Below are 16,572 nucleotides of genomic sequence, written 5' to 3'. Positions count from 1 at the left end.
AGTGTTCAAGTCTGCAGGAGTCACATGGCTTCTTACTCCAGAGGCCAAAGCAAGACGACTATGGGACGAAAGGCTGGAGAGGAGAGGACTGCACCAGATTTCACCTGAGCACCAAACTGCTCCTGGGGCTCACTGGTCCAGGCATGCAAAAAAATTATCTCATTTCTCTGTCATGGACACTCTAAGCCCAGAGGTCTTAGAGCTGACCACTGGGGAGCTAGGATGAGAACCTCGATCCTTTGCCTCCTGAGGGCCATCTGAGAACTACGAAATGCCAGGTGATAACTGGCCTTCCCAATGGATAGGCTTAGCAGACCCAGAGCAAGATAAATAAGGCCTTTATATACACAGAAGCATGATGTGGAAGTGGTGAGTAGGCTGGTGGAGGCAACAGTGGGCTTGGCAGGGTGGAGCAGGACAGAGGCCCAGTCACTGGGAGAAGATGCCCCGGAAGCGGGCCTTGTCTTCCTCATCCTTCTGCCGGATCCGGGTCTCCAGGGCCCGAAGCTCACGGCTCACGACAGGCGCCAGGGCGGGGTCCAGCTCCAGCACCTTGGCAAAGTCAGCCTGGGCTTCCTGGGCATTCCACACTGCGGCGTGGGCCTTGCCCCGCTTAAAGTAGGCCTTGACATTGTCTGCAGAGACATCAGTGGGTAGCAGGCACACAGAGCCATGAGGGGACCAGCCAGCCACCTGGCCTCATCTCCTGGCACCCAAGCCCATGAAGAGTGCGCCCTCCCTGACTTTAGAGGCCACCCCTTCCCATTGTACCATTCATTATACCGCTCACACCTCATGGGAGTGACAGAGCAATGCCCTCTCAGTGGAACTAAAAATAGGGGATCTCAAAGCCAGGACTTGGCTGAGGGTGTGGCGCAAGTGCTTTCCTAGAAAGCATAAGGTCCTGAGATCAAACCCCAATACTTCCAAAAAAGAAAAAAACAAAACCTAAGCCCCAGCACCCAGTGGTGACAGAGGAGCAAGCTGTTCCTGCCTGTTCCAGTGCCCAGTGCTCACCGTCATACTTGTTGAGGATGGAAGAGCAATGGTCCAGCACTTCGTAATACTCTTTGGCCACCAGCTTGCATTGGCAATAGTTAAGCAGCAGTGGTGTGATCTGCTGGTCTAGCTGGATCCAATCAGGGGACCCAGGCTGCTCCTGGGGGCGTGGGGGCAGGGAAAGGGTACATGCTGAGACCTGAGCCCCAGCTCTGTCCCTATCCTTCACCCACCACCACCTCCAGGCGCACCTTCATCTGCAAGTTCTTGAGGCAGGCAATGGCATCATAGTACTTGGCAGCAGCCTCCTTCACGTACCCCTCGCGGTACAATCGGTTGCCCTCCTGGTGGATGAGTGGCACTGCCTTGGCCTTCTCCTCATCTGTCATTGCCCATGGGTCCTGCTGGTATGTACCAGGGCTTTCCACCTGCCAGGGCACGAGTCATATCAAGACAGAGCCCAGGGGCACCCAATGTCCTCAGCGGCAGACCTGACCAGCATGTAGGCCAGGCAGACCTCTGGACATCAGATGCCCGAAGCAGTCACTCGTTCATTCATTGACCACTCGGCACACATGCATTAGCATCTCCTCTGTGCCCAGAACTAAGAACACAATGGTGAACAAGATGGGAACATCCCCGCCCTGGCAGATACGTTCCATGGGAAGATTGCAGGTGGACGAGGAAATACATAAACTCCTATTGCTTTCAAAGTACAGCAGGTAAAAACAGAAAAAAAGTGCAGCAGGTGGGGAGGAAATACGGGGCTGCGGATACAGGAGAGGAAGCCTGGTGGGTAGGGAAGGCCTCCTGCAGAAGGCGATCACTGAGGCCTGAGAGGTGCAGGGATCCCGGGATCCACAGTGCTCTTGTCCCTCACCATCACAGACCTTCCTCCCCTCACATACCACCCACTGTTCCCACCCCTGGTGCCCACTGTAAGACTGAGCAGCAAAGGCCAGGCAAGTTGCCTGGGGCTCCAGGGCCTTACCTTCAACATCTCAACGTGGAAGATGAGAGGCTGGGGGCTCTGCTGCAGGGCATCCAGGTCTGCATGGCCCAGGGAGTTGTGCTCATGCATCTGTGCGATGCCACAGCAGTGCCGCTGGCCCTCCAGGGGGTCCTTGCCCGCAGCAATGTTGCGGAGACTCTTGGCCACCAGTGGATATAAGACCACATGCTGTAGGAAGGCAGGTGGGCACCAGGAGCTCCATCAGTGTGGCTGGTGCTCGCTCGGCTCAAAGCCCCTCCCCATCACCATCCAAACAGGACATCTGGCCCCAGCCCCTACCCCGTGCAGAAAGTACAGGAGGGCTTGTGTCTGTAGGTTCCTCTGGCCTCTTGGCCCTCCCTCCAAGCTCAACCACACTCTCCAGCCACCTAACCCAGCACCCACCCCACCCACAAACACACATCCATTCCTGTCTCCCCAGCCTTCTTGGTCCGATGGAACTCTTACCTCCTCCTCTGCCTCCTCTCCTTCACAAGCTGGCCTCCTCACCGCATTATGTTTCCAGCACCAAGTCCTTCTCCTCCCACCCCACCCCACCTAGGTCCAGGCCCATCTTAAAGCTGGGCCCAGGGCAGCAATTTCAAAACCCCTGAGGAGCAGCCTGGCACAATGGTGGGCACCGGGAGTCCCAGCTCAGGAAGCTGAGGCAGGGGAATCACTTGAAACCCAGGAGTCCAAGACATAGAGAGACCCCATCTCAAAAGAAACAAAACAAAAACAAAAACGCCCTGGAGGAGATGGGTACAGGGAACTTAGCCTCTATCCCTTGACTTGGAGCGGTTGCAGGGATGGTGGGAATCCACCTAGCTGACTCCCTACTGCCCCCTGCTGTTCGCACAGGGCGGACTACTGGATTAACATTCAAGCATGAAGGGTCCCAGCTCTGGGTTCTGGGCTGGCTCCAGTCAGAAGCAAGAGGAAAACAGGTTGGACACCAGTCCTACATAGCCTAGGACCAGGCAGAAGGACAGATCCTCATCCAGGGTCTGAGGGTCAGAGAGGCCCTCCCAGGATTGGTGACCCAAGAATTGGCTATCAATATGAGAGAGGGTCTTGGCCATAGGGAATGAAAAGGAAGGGGGAGAGGGTGCATAGGAGGAGGGCACACCTGCAGACAGACCCCGGCCGTGATCAGGAGCCACAGAGGTGTAAGCAGAGGGTCTTATGGACCATTTGCTTTTTGAAAAAGAGTCCCCTGGCTAGTCTGGCTTGTGGAATAGTGGCCAGAATTCCGGTCAGGAGACTGGTGTGGACAGGGGCCCTGGGGATGGGGAATAGGTATGGCTGGACAGACACTGCAGACTGCAGGACAGGCACCTTGATGTCACAGAGGAACTGGGCGATCTCGCCCTCGCGCATGGTGCACGCAATGGTCTCCCACACAGGCAGCTTGAACTTCTTGCCAATGATGAGCTCCATGGGCTTGCCACGCACCCGGCTGTCATCCAACACGGAACCCTCGGCATCACTGTGTAGTGTCCGGTAGTGGAATGTGGCCTGAGGGCCATATGGGAGATCAGACAAGGGCAACAAACCTTCACCAGACCTAAAAGTCAAGTCCAGCCCACCTTCTACAGACAGCACAAGGAATGAAGCTCACCCAGAGGTAACCATCTGAGCTTAAATCTGGCTATTTCAGTGAGGAAGCTAAGTCACCCTGAAGAAAGTGAAGGGGCCTGAGTCACATGACTAGCGGATGGCTGGCCTGGGACAAGAGCCCAGGCAGTCTGGCTTCAATGATGCCTTCAACAAATATTTACGGAGGCCTGGCAGAGAGGCTCAAGTGGTATAGTACCTGCCTAGCAAGTATGAGGCCCTGAGTTCAAACCCCAGGATAACCAAAAACAAAACACAAGTATTTACTGAGCACCTCTATGCTAGACACCAGAACACAGTAGTGAACAGAACAGACAAAAGCTCCAACCCCATAGAGTCCCCAAGGAACTTCTAGAGGAAGGAAACAGGCCCTAGGCAACAATGTGCTATGTTAGCTGAAGCTAAGTGCTTTGGATCAGAAAAAATACAGCAGGGTAAGGGGTGAGGGCCTCTACGAAGAGTCAGCATCTAAGCAGTGATCTGAAAGGAGCAAGGGAGAAAGCAAGCTAAGCAGGTACTGGGGTCGGAACTTTCTAGGCCAAAAGAACAGGTGCGAAAGCCTTGCAGGGGGACAGCATGTGATGAAGACTTTGGGTTTCACTCAGGTGGGAGCCAATGGCTGGCTCCAAGCAGAAGTGGTGTATGATCTCATGTAGGTTCTGATACAGAGAGACAAATACTTATTGAAGGGTAAGGACAAGCAGGGAGGAGAGCTGGGGCTACTGTAATGACCCAGGGGAGACACAACTTGACCTGGATCACAGTGACTGGAGAAGGCTCAGGTGGCGCAGGTGAAGACTGAAGTGCCACCCAGACATTCATGAAGGTAGGGATGGAAAGAAGGCGCTTAAGGGAGAGGCAAAAACCAGAGAGCTGCACTTAGGAATAATCTGGGCACGATGACCTTTTAAAGAGATGACACTGGATAAGATCATCTCGGGTCGAGAGCAGACAGAAGAGAGCTGAAGATGGAACCCTCGACAGGATATGGTTAGAGGAGCCCACGCTCTTAACTGCTGTACCACTCCTCTGAACTGTTTCCACATCAGTAAAATTGAATCAACAATAATACTTATCTCACGTAATGGAAAACAAAGGAAATAAACTCATGTGGCACAAGGCTCTCAAACAAATGCTATTGATTAAGGATTTGGGGACTTCTTGTGATGGTGGTTTTATTTTGGGCAGTGCTGGGCCTCCCACATGCTAGGCAAACACTGCGCTGAGCTACATCCCCAGCCCTGGCCACAGTTTTTTTCATACTGCCAGTTCCTGTTAGTTGGGTGTCATCGTTCACAGATCTTCTCTACCTTTATAATCACTTTCTCCTGGCTCTTTTCCATGGCCAGGCCTTCTTCCCAGGTCACCAACCCCCCCAAACCCTCAGGGGCATCACTCATCAGAAGATCTCTGTTAACATAGCTGATCACTAGAACCGCACAGCTCCCCTCTACTCTCAGAGCACTCATGCTGCACCAGGCTAGATCTACCTGCCCAACTTGGCACATTGCTGGCCAGGAGGCATTTACTCATTCACAGAACTCTCACTTTTATTTATTTATTTTTTTTTATGGTAAGGGGGTTTGAAACCAGGGCCTCACACTTGCTAGACAGGCACTCTACCACTTGAGCCACTCTGCCATCCCCAGAACTCTTACTTTTGACTTCCCTGGTGCCAGCCAGGATCTTTACTCACTTAGTCTGCATGTCATGCATGATCGACTACTCTGCTGGGCACAGGAGCTGCCCCTCTTGGGAAGCGCCCTACTCTAGAGAATTCTGGGAAGGAACTGCAGGAGGAGAAGCTGGGAAGCCTGGAAACGTGGGTTGTCTCAACGAGGGGGCCCAGTTGCTAGAGCTGGAGGCCCGGATGTAAGAAGCAGGACAGTGGGTGGGCTCTTTGCTTCCCAGCCCTCATTTAGAGTGGTCGAAAAGATGACAAGGAGTTAAGGAGTTCTGGTGTGGGAGACCTGACCTTTGGGCCTCTTCTCCGGAGGTGCACATCCAGAACCTCAATTTTGCCGTCTTAACAATGAGAACAGGTCTAAATGATTCAGAAGACTCTTCCAACTCTTGATTTCGAGACCATGAGTCTCGAAACCCAGAAGCACCAGGACCCACACCACGGTCACACCACCACAACGTGCTTTGAGATGACTGACAGCCTTCCCAACCAATGCAGCCACAAGGACAAGCCAGGAGGTGGAGCAGACTCATCGAAATCTACCCCCTACTTAAATCCAGACCAATCAGCGTCGAGCTCCGCATGTGCGCGGTAGGGTCATTTGCTTGCTCTCTGGGCGTGCGCAACCTCTCGCCTAAGGCCTCCTCCCGCCTGGCATGCGCACCGCGCTGCAGAGAAGAGGGGAAAGAGGAAGGACTCAATACGAACCTTGGTTCCATCCTGAAAGTCAGGGAGCTCTCCTCGGCCCTCCTGTATCACACGCTTTTGGATCCCGTCCTCTCGGAGTCTTGCGATGATATCCGCCATCCTCCTTCCCCGGTGCTGTCTTTCGGCAACTTCCGGACTATCTCGGTAACTTCCGGATCTGCTTCGGCAGATACTAGAACCTCGGCAGCTTCGGAGCTGGCGCCATTTTGACTAAGGGCAGAAGCCAAAAAGGGCGTGAACGTGGAAACGGATTGTGATTGGCGGGGTGTCTCCTGGGGCAGGGCCTGAGACTGTCTAGGGGCGGGGCCCCGTCTACCAGGAGGGCGCGGCGGGGATGTCCCTAGTAATTGTGTCATTGACTTTGCTGGAACTGCGATCCTCCCTCCTGGTCGCGTGCTACTCCCTTTAAATTTGTAGATGAAATTAAAAAAAAAAATTAAAAAGGAAAAGAAAAAAAGTCGTAGTGCATTATGACAAAGGAAAAGGAAAAAAAATTCACTCATGGTGCCATACACTAAAACTACTGTTATTTTTGTATATTCCCTTCTGGGTTTTCTTTTTCTTTTGCATACTTAGTATAATTGTGACTTTTACAACCTGGATTTTTCTTTTCAGGGAATGTGACAGGGTGAGGGAGGGATGGGGGTGTAGCTCAGTGGTAGGGTGAGAAGCAGCACTCAGGATACCTTGGGTTCCATCCCCAGCCCCAAAAAAGAAAGGAAGGGAGGGAGGGAGGAAGGAAAAGAGAAGAAATGAAGAAGAAAGGAAGGAGGGAGGGAAGGAAGAGAATGAAGGAAGGAGGTAGGGAAACAAGGAAGGGAAACAAGGAGGGAGGAAGGAAGACAATGAAGGGGAGCGTTTCACTACCCCTGTGGGAACTATTAGCACCCCTAGAGACTGAAAGAGCCCCTGCAGGGTTGGGGAGAGACTGGTCACCTCTGAGTCCAGAGGGCCTGGCACATAGTTGGTCCCAGTAACTAGCAGGGGATGGATAGATGATAGAAATAAGGTCCGTTGTGCACTGAAAGCGATCCTCTTGGCATGGGGAAAGTAGCTGTAAACAACAGCTGTGGGTTTTCTGCTCCCACTTTCAAGGTTTAAGAAAGGGAGTGGGGGAGTGTCCTGGGCCTCTGAGGGGTCTTCATCCCATCATCTAACTGTGAAGGATTATCATCTTTCCCATGAGCCTCAGGTGATAAGTGCTTCGAGTATTCCTACTGGTTCATTTCCCAGCAAGAAGTCGTGAGAGAGGGGCAGGACTTCTGAGGGAAGAGAAGAGGAAACCTACTTGAGTTTGTGATGGTTGTTTTAAGCACAAAATTTACAGGCGAGTTCTACCAAATTTTGAACAAAAGGTAGTCTGTGTCTCATGCAAATTGTTCCAGAAAATAGAAAAAGAGGAAAAGCCAATCAACATATCAACATGAGAGTGGTTTAATCTTGATGTTTGAACCAGATGAACACACCACAAGGCAAGATAATTATAGTCCTATTTTACTGATACACAGAGCTATAAAATAAAACATGAAGCTAAAGCTGGGTGCCACTGGCTCAGGCCTGTAATCCTAGCTACTCAGGAGCCTGTGATCAGGAGGATCGAAGTTTGAAGCCAACCCGGGCAAATAGTTCCATAGACCCTATCTCGAAAAAAACCCTTCAAAAAATAGGGCTGGTGTAGTGGCTCAAGGTGAAGGTCCTGAGTTCACAGCCCAGTATTGCAAAAAAAAAAAAAAATCAATTGATAAATATGTACTGATATGAAAGTCATCAGGGAAAAGACCAGTCACCCAACAGGGAAAAAATAAAAAGATATGAATAGGCAATTCACAGAAGAGGGAACCTTAATACTAAGTTCATGGATGAAAACAAAGCACACCTCGCCTCTGCCCCCCCCCCCCCACTCTGCCAGATGCCAGTGGTTCACACCTGTAATCCTAGCTACTTAGGAGGCTGAGATGGGGAGGATGTTGAGATGGGGAGGATCACAGTTCCAGGCCAGCCTAGGAAAAAAATAATTTGTGAGACCCCACCTCAACAGAAAAAACCTGGGCATGGTGATCCACACCTGTTATCCCTGCTATATCTACAAGTGTAAAAATTGGAAGATTGTGCTCTAAGCCCAGCTGGGAAAAAAGCCGAGACCCTGCCTTAAAAATAACCAGAACAAAAAAGGCCTGGAGGCATGGCTCAAGTGGTAGAGCACACGCCTAGCAAGTGCAAAGCCCAGAGTTCAAACCCCATTATTTCCAGAAGAAGGAGAGAGGGAGAGAAAGAAGGAAGGGACAGATGGAGGAAGGAAGAAAAGAAGAAGAAAGGAAAGGGGGGAGAAAGGGAGGAGAGAAGGAAGGAGGAATAAAGGAAGAGACCAATAAGGTACCAAGTTTGATTCACCAGGTTGGCCAGCCCTTAGGAAGCTAGGTGACACCAGGTGCAAAGAGAATTCATAAGCCTGGGGGAGGGTGTCAATTGACAGCCACTCAGAAGAGCACCTGTGTGCACCCTGTGCCTGGAAGTCCTGCTCTGGGGCCAGTTCTCCCACAGTCCATAGGGGACAGAAGGAAGATTCAGAGTGGTGATGTGTATCAATGGGGGCATTAGGCCAACCTTAGTGAGATCACTGTGGGGGTGAGTGCTGGAAGGCCAACGTGGTGCTATAGAAGCAGCAAAGGAGAGGCATGCAGAAAACAGTGTTGAATGGGAAAATGTAAGAATGTAAACAACAGAATGAGTTTGCTACATGACACCATGTTTATAAATTGCAAACACATCTGAATAGAGGACAATGCCATGTGTGGTACAAACCAGGCAGGATCCACCAAAACATGCTGAGTTCAAACTCCAGTCCCACAAAAAAAAAAAAAAGAACCCACAAAAGCTGGGTGTGGTGGTACACATCTGTAATCTCAGCACTTTGGAGACTGAATGAGAACTGGCCAGGCCTGCTCTGGGTTACTCTTATGTTTTACAGCACAGAAGCTTTCAGGCTATGCCTAGCCTTAAGTTACTCCATTTTATACAACAACAGTTTTGATCTAAGTTACTTCATTTTGAGTGTAAGTGCCAAAATAGATTGACTCTGCACGTCATTTGTACAAACACCATCTATCAGCACACCATGAGGCACACGCTGATCATTTATTTGTGCCAATGAATAATTGATACAAATGTCATATCAGAAACATTGGACGCATGAACTTATGAATTACACCAGATGTAACCCCCTCACCTGGGACTATAAAAGAAGGACTGCCCCAAGACTGGGATGTGGAAAGCACACTAACCCATCACCTGTTCACAGGTCACAGAAGTCAGGTAGGAGAATTGCCACAGTGAAAGACCTCTGTCTCTGTGCCCAGGCTCCAGCTAGAGCGCAGTTTCTCCTGCCTGTGACCCCAGGCCACTCGAACTTACATTTGACAAACCTGCACTTCTTATCAGGTCCCCTGCAGAGACTTTTCCTTGCATCTGCCTGTGCCCTCAGAAAAGTCCTCTGAACTCTGCAGCTTTGTTCAGTCTTTCATAGTCCCTTTATAACACACAACTGTGTGAAGTGTAATGTGTAATCTGAGAGGTAATGTCAGTAACTAAGATTGGAGTGCTTGCTTCGGCAGCACATATACTAAAATTGGAACGAGATTAGCATGGCCCCTGCTCAAGGATGACACACAAATTCGTGAAGTATTCCTTTTTTTTTTTTTTGGCACCGGTGGGGGTGGAGAGGTGACGAGGAAAGGGGTAGGAGGATGAATACGGTGAAAATAATGTATGCACATGTGTGTAAAAACAATACCTGTTGAAAATGTTCCAGGAATCAGGGGAGGGGGGATGAAAGAGAGCAGTGGAGGGGGTGAATTCAAGTCTGATATATTTGATACATTTTAAGAACCTTTGTAAATGCTACAATGTACCCCACCTGGCACAACAATAGAAAATAAAATAAAAAAGATTGGAATAAGCGAGGCGGCCCCGGTAGCTCAAGCCGGTCATCCTAGCTACTCAGGAGGCAGAGATCATGAGGATCACGGTTCGAAGCCAGCTCAGGCAAATGGCTCGCGAGACCTAACACAAAAAGAGCTGGTGGATTGGCTCAAGGTGTAGGCCCTGAGTTCAAGCCCCGGTACAGAAAATAATAATAATAATTAATAATACTAACAGAGAAAAAATACGAAGATGTGCTTTAAAAAAAAAAAATCACTTTGGCTGTTGCATGGAGACTGGATTGAAGCCTCCAGTGTCCACATCTGCAGAATGGCAAGAACATCCTTCCACGTGGGGCCTTGGTGAGCAAGGTGAGGAAAACCGCTCCATATGTCGGGATGCAAAAGGCCGCCTCTGGGGTCTAGGCGGCTGGTGTGAAGACCCTCCCAGCCCATGCAGGGCCCTGGGATTCCGCTGGAGCCGGGAACCAGCTGTCTCTCTCCGAGGCGGCCAGTAGACGGCGCTGCGGGCTTGGCCTGCTCTGGGCAAGACGCGGCCCCGGCTCCAATCAAGCTCTACTCTCTGCAGCTCTGGCCTGTGGAGGTCGGGAGGGGGCGGTGCCGTTGCGTGGGGCGGGGCCTCAGCCGAAGCGCGGGCCAGTCACGCTCCTAGACGGCGGGAGGGGCGGAGCTTGAGTGCGGGGGCGGGATCTGTGCGGTGGGCGGGGCGTCGTCATCTCTGGGCGGCGGGCGCAGATGGCGGCGGCCCTGGGCGCCTGAGCGGGCGGGGGCCATGAGCGCCGCCCAGCCCCAGTTCAGCATCGATGACGCTTTCGAGCTGACCCTGGAGGACACCGGGCCTGGGCCGGAGTCCAGCGGGGTCGCCCGCTTCGGGCCGCTGCACTTCGAGCGCCGGGCCCGGTTCGAGGTGGCCGACGAGGACAAGCAGTCCCGGCTGCGCTACCAGGTGAACGGCCCGGCCCACCTCACCCCCAGTTCCAGATAGGGCGGGACTCCAGGCCGGACCCTGGACAATCCTAACTTAGGGGAGAATCTGCCTAGAGGTCACAGCGGAGCCGGTGACTGCCCCCCCCCGGACATGTCCCCTATTCCAGAGCCCTGTCCGTACCCTCTCGGTTCTGATTGAGGAGTAGTACTCAAGAGCCGGGAGCCGGTACCAGCTACAGTGGAGAGTCCACCCGGAGTCAACCCACACTGGGGACTGACATCCCCTTCTGGTTTTGGGAAGCCCTTATGTATTGAACCAGACCTTGCCCATCCGTGGAGCATCCCCTGACCCCCAAGCCATAGTCTTTGCCCGCCCCTTGACTGCCAACTAAACCGGAAATCCTCATTTTCCCAGACAACCTCCACCAAGCCTAGGATCCTTTTCTTCCGGACTTGGACCAGATTTCTGTGTCCCAAACCTGGGAACCCTGCGCCTGTCCTTCCCTGCTTCCCCAAATCCAGAGCCTCCATTCTGGGCTCCTGAAATATATTGAGAGCTCTATCCTGACTCCTAAACTTGAGAGATCACCTGCTCCTGGGATCCTGCTGGCTCCTGCTCCCCAGGGCCCCTAGCATCCACCTTCTTCCTACCTGGGTTTCGGTTTCTGTGAATCATCAAACCCGTTCTGCTGGGAGGGTGGAGGGCCAAGTGAACAGCTGCCAGGCGGCCAGGCAAGCCGCTGTGTGGGCTGCTCTTCAACTCTCCCGAGAGGGGAGAACGGAAGCGGCTCAGCCCAGCAACCCCACTGAACCCCGTGTTCTGGAACAGAACCTGGAGAATGATGAGGATGGAGCCCAGGCCTCTCCAGAACTGGAAGGGGGAGTCAGCACCAGGTCAGGTTCAGGTGGGGACCCACCTTGTACCCTGAGCCCCCTGCCTTTGGGAACCTGGCCAGTCCCTCCAATCCCACTACACATCTCTCTCATGTTCTCTCCTATAAAGATTCCTAGCCCCCACTCCCCTGGTGGGGTCTCCTGTCCAGCAGGGTGACCTTATCTTAGTGCCCATTCTCACCCACCTATCCCACCCAAGCTTCTCATCCTGCGGGAACCCCGGTGTAGTCTGACTCCTACCGTCCCACAAGTCACCTGTCCTGCAGAGCTCCCAGCCCTTGAGTTCATCCTCATCCCGTTTTCTCCCAGAGCCCTCTATTCTGCAGGAGCCAGCACTAGTTCCTGTACCCCACACCCACACTTGATCACTACTCCTGTTCTTCCTTGCCTTTTCCTCACTGGGCCATGTCCTGCAGGGATTCCGGGCGAACATCCATCCGCAGCTCCCAGTGGTCCTTTAGCACAGTCAGCAGCAATACCCAGCGCACCTATAATGCCTGCTGCAGGTGAGACCCCCCTCACTTCAGCCCCTGGCAGCCAGCCAGCTAGCCCTGTCTCCCAGCCTTCTTCACCTCTTTCACACTCATCCTGCTCTCCTTCCACCCAGCTGGACCCAACATCCTTTGATCCAGAAGAACTGCAAGGTAGTGCTGGCCTCCTTCCTGCTTCTGCTGCTGGGGCTGGGTGAGTGCCCCCAGGGCCCTACCTCCCCTGTCTTCCTCCCCACCCCCACTGCCCCTTATGCAGGCTCCACATCCCCTTGGCACACTGGGCCTCACAGGTCTTGTTCCCCATCTTACGTGCTACAGGTGATGAACCAGGGTCTTAAGAGGAACAAGCCCAGGAGCCTGGTCTCCCAGCCAGGAAATCACAGACTGAAAATGGAACCTTTTTTTTTTTTTACTTAGCCTGTTTAACTGAAGAGTAACAGCTGCCATTTATTCTGTGTCAACATCAGGCAGGTTTATTTTTCCACTTACAGAGGTCACACAGCAAGTGAGAGGCAGAGTCCAAAACCTGAGGTGAGGGCAGCTACTCAGGAATACAGACATCCCTATGACCAGGGATGCTGAGTGCCAGCCAGCCTGATCCAGAGGTCCCTGTCACTTCCTCTTCTCTGGAGTCTGAAAGCTGACCAGGACCTCTCCACTCCCATTGCTCAGATGTCAGATGGAGGAAACTGAGGCCTGGAGCAGACAGATCTCACAGTCAGATGTTTCTGACTCCCACACTCCTTCCTCATTCTAAAGGGCTGAGGAGGCAGGGTTCCCAGAAGGGATCCAGGGTTGGGATCAAGAAGCGTCCATAAGGAGGGACCAGCTGTAGCTGCCCTGCTGCTCCCTCCCCCCAAGGTCAAAGGCCCCAGCTCCTGATGCTGGGGAGGGAGTTTCCATTTCCCAACACTGCTTTATGTCAGGCACTAGCACTGGCTGCTCAAGGCAAGCATTGTTAGCATCATGGCTTCTGAAATAAGGGCACAAGCACAGGCTGGTGGAGGGGCTCAGGTGGCAGCTGGGAAGCAGATGAGCTGGGTTTTCAACCCACATCTGGAGTCCACCAGAAGCCCATAAAAGAGCTCTTGGGAAATTAGAAGAAGATGGCTCCTCTGGAAGGGAGTGGCCACAGCACTAAGCCAGGGGGCGGTGAGGGAGTTTGGGCCCTGTTTGAGATGCTCTGTGCAGTACATGAAACACACAACAGTCCATGGTAGCCACTAAGTTCCCAGGATGTACCACCTGCCCTCTTGCTGCACCTCACCCCATAGCTCCTCTAACTGGGGACCTAGGACTCTGGGTCTGACAAGTGGATCCAACATGACCTCTCCACCTTCCCCATTAACCACTGCTCATCAAAGTCCACATCCCTACCTAGCCTAGGGCCACAGGCCCCACCAGACACCTCCAGCCTTCACTTTTCCTGTCTGGTCTTGTCAAATGCTACAAGCGCTTAGAGCCCCAGTTTCCCCCAGGCTCTGTGCTGTTCCCTCTGTCTGGAATTCTTTCGCTGCCTGGATGATGCCCATAGCAAAGCCTCTAGAGCCAAACAGCCTCCACCTTTTGGCTGCAGCCATTGGCAGGTGACTTCTCTATATCAAATTCAGTTAAGGTGACAAATAAGGTAATACATGTAATATACTTAGCCCGGTGCCTGGCAGCACCTTGTAAGTGGTCAATAGGTACCAGCTGTTACTGCAATTGCTGCTGTCACCTCTGTACAGCTCAGATGTCTCTGCCTCCAGGACATGTCTCCCTGGTCCCACAGGCTGACTGAGCGTGGCTGTTCCCACACTGCCCTATACTTCCTCCACTGTATCCTGATCACTTGGGTCATAGCTTTCAGGTTCTGGTTGGTCCCTCCACTAAGGAAGGACCATGAGGACAGGAACCTTATCTGCCTTTTACCACGGAATTCCCGGTGCCAGGCATGCAGGAGGTGTTCCTTAAGTGTTGTTGAATGAGTGAAAGGCCACAAGGAGCACACAAAAATCTCATTTCACAGACGTTTTCCAGGGCCTGTCAAGTGCCCTGCTTTGAAAACACAGAGCTTGGTGAACTTCTTGGGGAGGGTCCCTACCCAGGCAGCATCCAGCTTAGGTATGGGGGGCTCATTCCCCAGGCCTAAGCCTGGCTGGGGGTTGGGGATGGAAGGCCCTGCCCTCATCCCCTCCCGTTCCCACCCTCGCGACTCCATCTGTGTGCAGTGCTGATCCTGGTCGGCGTGGGACTGGAGGTGGCTCCCTCTCCAGGTGAGCACCCCTCCTATTTCCAGAAACCTCCGCCTCCCTCCTGTGCCCAAGGGTCCTTGCAAGCCCTCCCGACTCCCAGCAGGAACCGGCCCCCTTTTCAGCGGAAAGGGAGGCTTGCCCAGGCAGTCAGCGGCCCCGAGGCCCTGAGCTGCTCGCCTCTCCCTCCGGCAGGTGTCTCTAGCGCCATCTTCTTCGTGCCCGGCGTCCTGTTGCTGGTCCCGGGAGGTGAGCGCGGGCCCAGGGCGGGGCGGAGGCGGGGAGGGGCGGAGCCTCGCGCTGACTGGCCCCGCCCCGCAGTCTACCACGTGATCTTCATCTACTGCGCGGTCAAGGGCCACCGGGGCTTCCAGTTCTTCTACCTGCCCTACTTCGAGAAGTGAGCCGCCATGGGACGGCGATCCGACGCTCAGGGCCACTTCCTCGCATCCACCGGGGCGCTCCTCCGACCCGCGCCCGGTTGCGCTCTCATCATCTCAAGGAAAAAGGCCCTCCGGGACCCTCGGAAGTGATTGCTCAGGAAGTTTGGGGCACGCAAGTCTGGCCTGGGAATGTTGCCCCTTGCCTGTTCCATGTCTTAACTTATTCTTGGGCCCTGGGGCTGCTGGGTTGCTGTTATTTCTAATAAAAGACTAATTAAGTATAGAGTAGGGACAGTTGTATTTTCCTGTCCCTCCACCCCTGGCCTAACCCACCACCTTCCACAAAGACTGAGAAAAGGCCTGACCCTGGGGCTTGGAGGCTCACCATCACCATGGTATCCAGAACAACCATGATGCTCCAGGGCTTGCCCAGGGTCATGATATGTTGAGGGCAGAGCTGGGCCTGGAAGAAATGGTCCCAGCCTGTCTGCCCCCAGCCCTGAGGGGACTCAGCCCACCACTGTCTGCAGCCACTGTCAGGCAGCACTAGCACCTGTCCTGGTGGCCTGGACAAGAGCACTGAGAGATGACGCAGGCCTGGGGCCACAAGGCTGGTATCCTGGATCCAGCCTGGCTCTGGGGCCCTCGGCTGCCCTGAATGTGGGCCATCCCCCTCCACTCACTGCCCTACTTCCCAGCCCAGAGGTTAGGAGAACCACCAGGCAGAGGAAGCAGGGTTTCATGACAAAGCTAGGGATCAAGACCCTTAGAGCCACAGGACATTAGAAACGCCATTTCAGAGAGACTGTTTCAGAACTTTGGAAAATCAGAGCATCTTAGAATCTTAGGAACTAAGAAACAGAATCTTTGAGAACACTGAAATCTGAGCTCATAATAGCCGCTATTTATCAAGCTCTTAGAAGGCTAAGACACCAGGCCCTGCTGAGCCCTGAACCCAGGTTAGGTCATGGAATCCTTATTGCCTCAGCCCCATTTTACAGATAGGCCTGGCCCACCCAAGGATAGCCAGTGGGTTGCCAACAGAGAAACATAACCCAGGGCTCCAGTCCTCTGACCCAGGGTCCTTTCCATGACTCAGGGAGAAGGGAAACCAGGCTGCCAGCAGCCAAAGGACCAGCTGAATGAGGGTTGTGTCTCCCTAATGAAAATGTGAATATCCTTGGGAGGGGACTGCCCCCCAACTCCACAGCACTAGGACGCTGGGCATATTAGAGTCCCTGCCTTTTCAGGAACTCCTTAACCAGTGCCCCCTCTCCCAACTAGCTTTATGCTTAGAATCTATAAGGGACCAATATTTCTGTAAGGTACAATGAACTAGAAGAATGAAATAAAAAGACACAAAATCCAAGCCCACAGTTTGTATTATCAGATCAAGCACATAAAAATTACATTTCAGCCAGACGCCAGTGGCTCCTTACTGTAATCCTAGCTACTTGGGAGGCAGAGATCAGGAGGATTGAGATTTGAAGCCAGATAGGTTCTTGAGACCCTATCTCGAAAATACTCAACACAAAACAGGCCTGGCAGAGTGGCTCAAATGGTAGAGCACCTATGTGGCAAGTTGAGGCCCTGAGTTCAAACCCCAATACCTCCAAAAAAAAATTACATTTCAATAAATATAATCAGAACAAATAGGAAAAAGGGAAAATTACAAAAACTTCATTGAAAAGTGAGAATATAGGTAATTA

General features: G+C 52.8%; 2 protein-coding genes and 1 pseudogene across 4 annotated transcripts; 2 read left to right on the top strand and 1 right to left on the bottom strand.

The window, feature by feature from the left end:
- Nucleotides 1-321: 321 nt before the first annotated feature.
- Aip (AHR interacting HSP90 co-chaperone) lies at nucleotides 322-6,225 on the bottom strand. The gene is made up of 6 exons (XM_020167110.2): nucleotides 6,000-6,225; nucleotides 3,329-3,508; nucleotides 1,991-2,179; nucleotides 1,251-1,427; nucleotides 1,018-1,159; nucleotides 322-635 (listed from the first exon to the last, which is right to left on the bottom strand). Exons 1-6 carry the CDS (start codon nucleotides 6,096-6,098, stop codon nucleotides 430-432), a joined length of 993 nt encoding a protein of 330 aa, XP_020022699.1. The 5' UTR covers nucleotides 6,099-6,225; the 3' UTR covers nucleotides 322-429.
- Nucleotides 6,226-9,594: 3,369 nt separating this feature from the next.
- LOC141416206 (U6 spliceosomal RNA) lies at nucleotides 9,595-9,692 on the top strand (annotated as a pseudogene).
- Nucleotides 9,693-10,632: 940 nt separating this feature from the next.
- On the top strand, nucleotides 10,633-15,018 carry Tmem134 (transmembrane protein 134). Of its 3 annotated transcripts, XM_074050220.1 has the most exons (8): nucleotides 10,633-10,883; nucleotides 11,694-11,758; nucleotides 12,175-12,264; nucleotides 12,366-12,402; nucleotides 14,258-14,352; nucleotides 14,460-14,504; nucleotides 14,676-14,729; nucleotides 14,802-14,897. In XM_074050220.1, the coding sequence occupies exons 1-7, from the start codon at nucleotides 10,710-10,712 to the stop codon at nucleotides 14,683-14,685; spliced, it is 516 nt and encodes a 171-aa protein (XP_073906321.1). In that variant the 5' UTR covers nucleotides 10,633-10,709; the 3' UTR covers nucleotides 14,686-14,729; nucleotides 14,802-14,897. The 3 variants fall into 3 exon arrangements, with proteins under 3 accessions (XP_073906321.1, XP_020022679.1, XP_020022680.1); XM_020167090.2 differs by lacking the exon at nucleotides 14,258-14,352 and having other exon boundaries at nucleotides 12,366-12,442; nucleotides 14,802-15,018; XM_020167091.2 differs by lacking the exons at nucleotides 14,258-14,352; nucleotides 14,460-14,504 and having other exon boundaries at nucleotides 12,366-12,442; nucleotides 14,802-15,018.
- Nucleotides 15,019-16,572: the final 1,554 nt, after the last annotated feature.

The sequence above is a fragment of the Castor canadensis genome, chromosome 1 (assembly GCF_047511655.1).
Source record: "Castor canadensis chromosome 1, mCasCan1.hap1v2, whole genome shotgun sequence".
Taxonomy (NCBI): Eukaryota; Metazoa; Chordata; class Mammalia; order Rodentia; family Castoridae; genus Castor; species Castor canadensis.
Note: the sequence above shows the minus strand (reverse complement) of the source record. Positions and strands in the feature narration are given on the sequence as shown.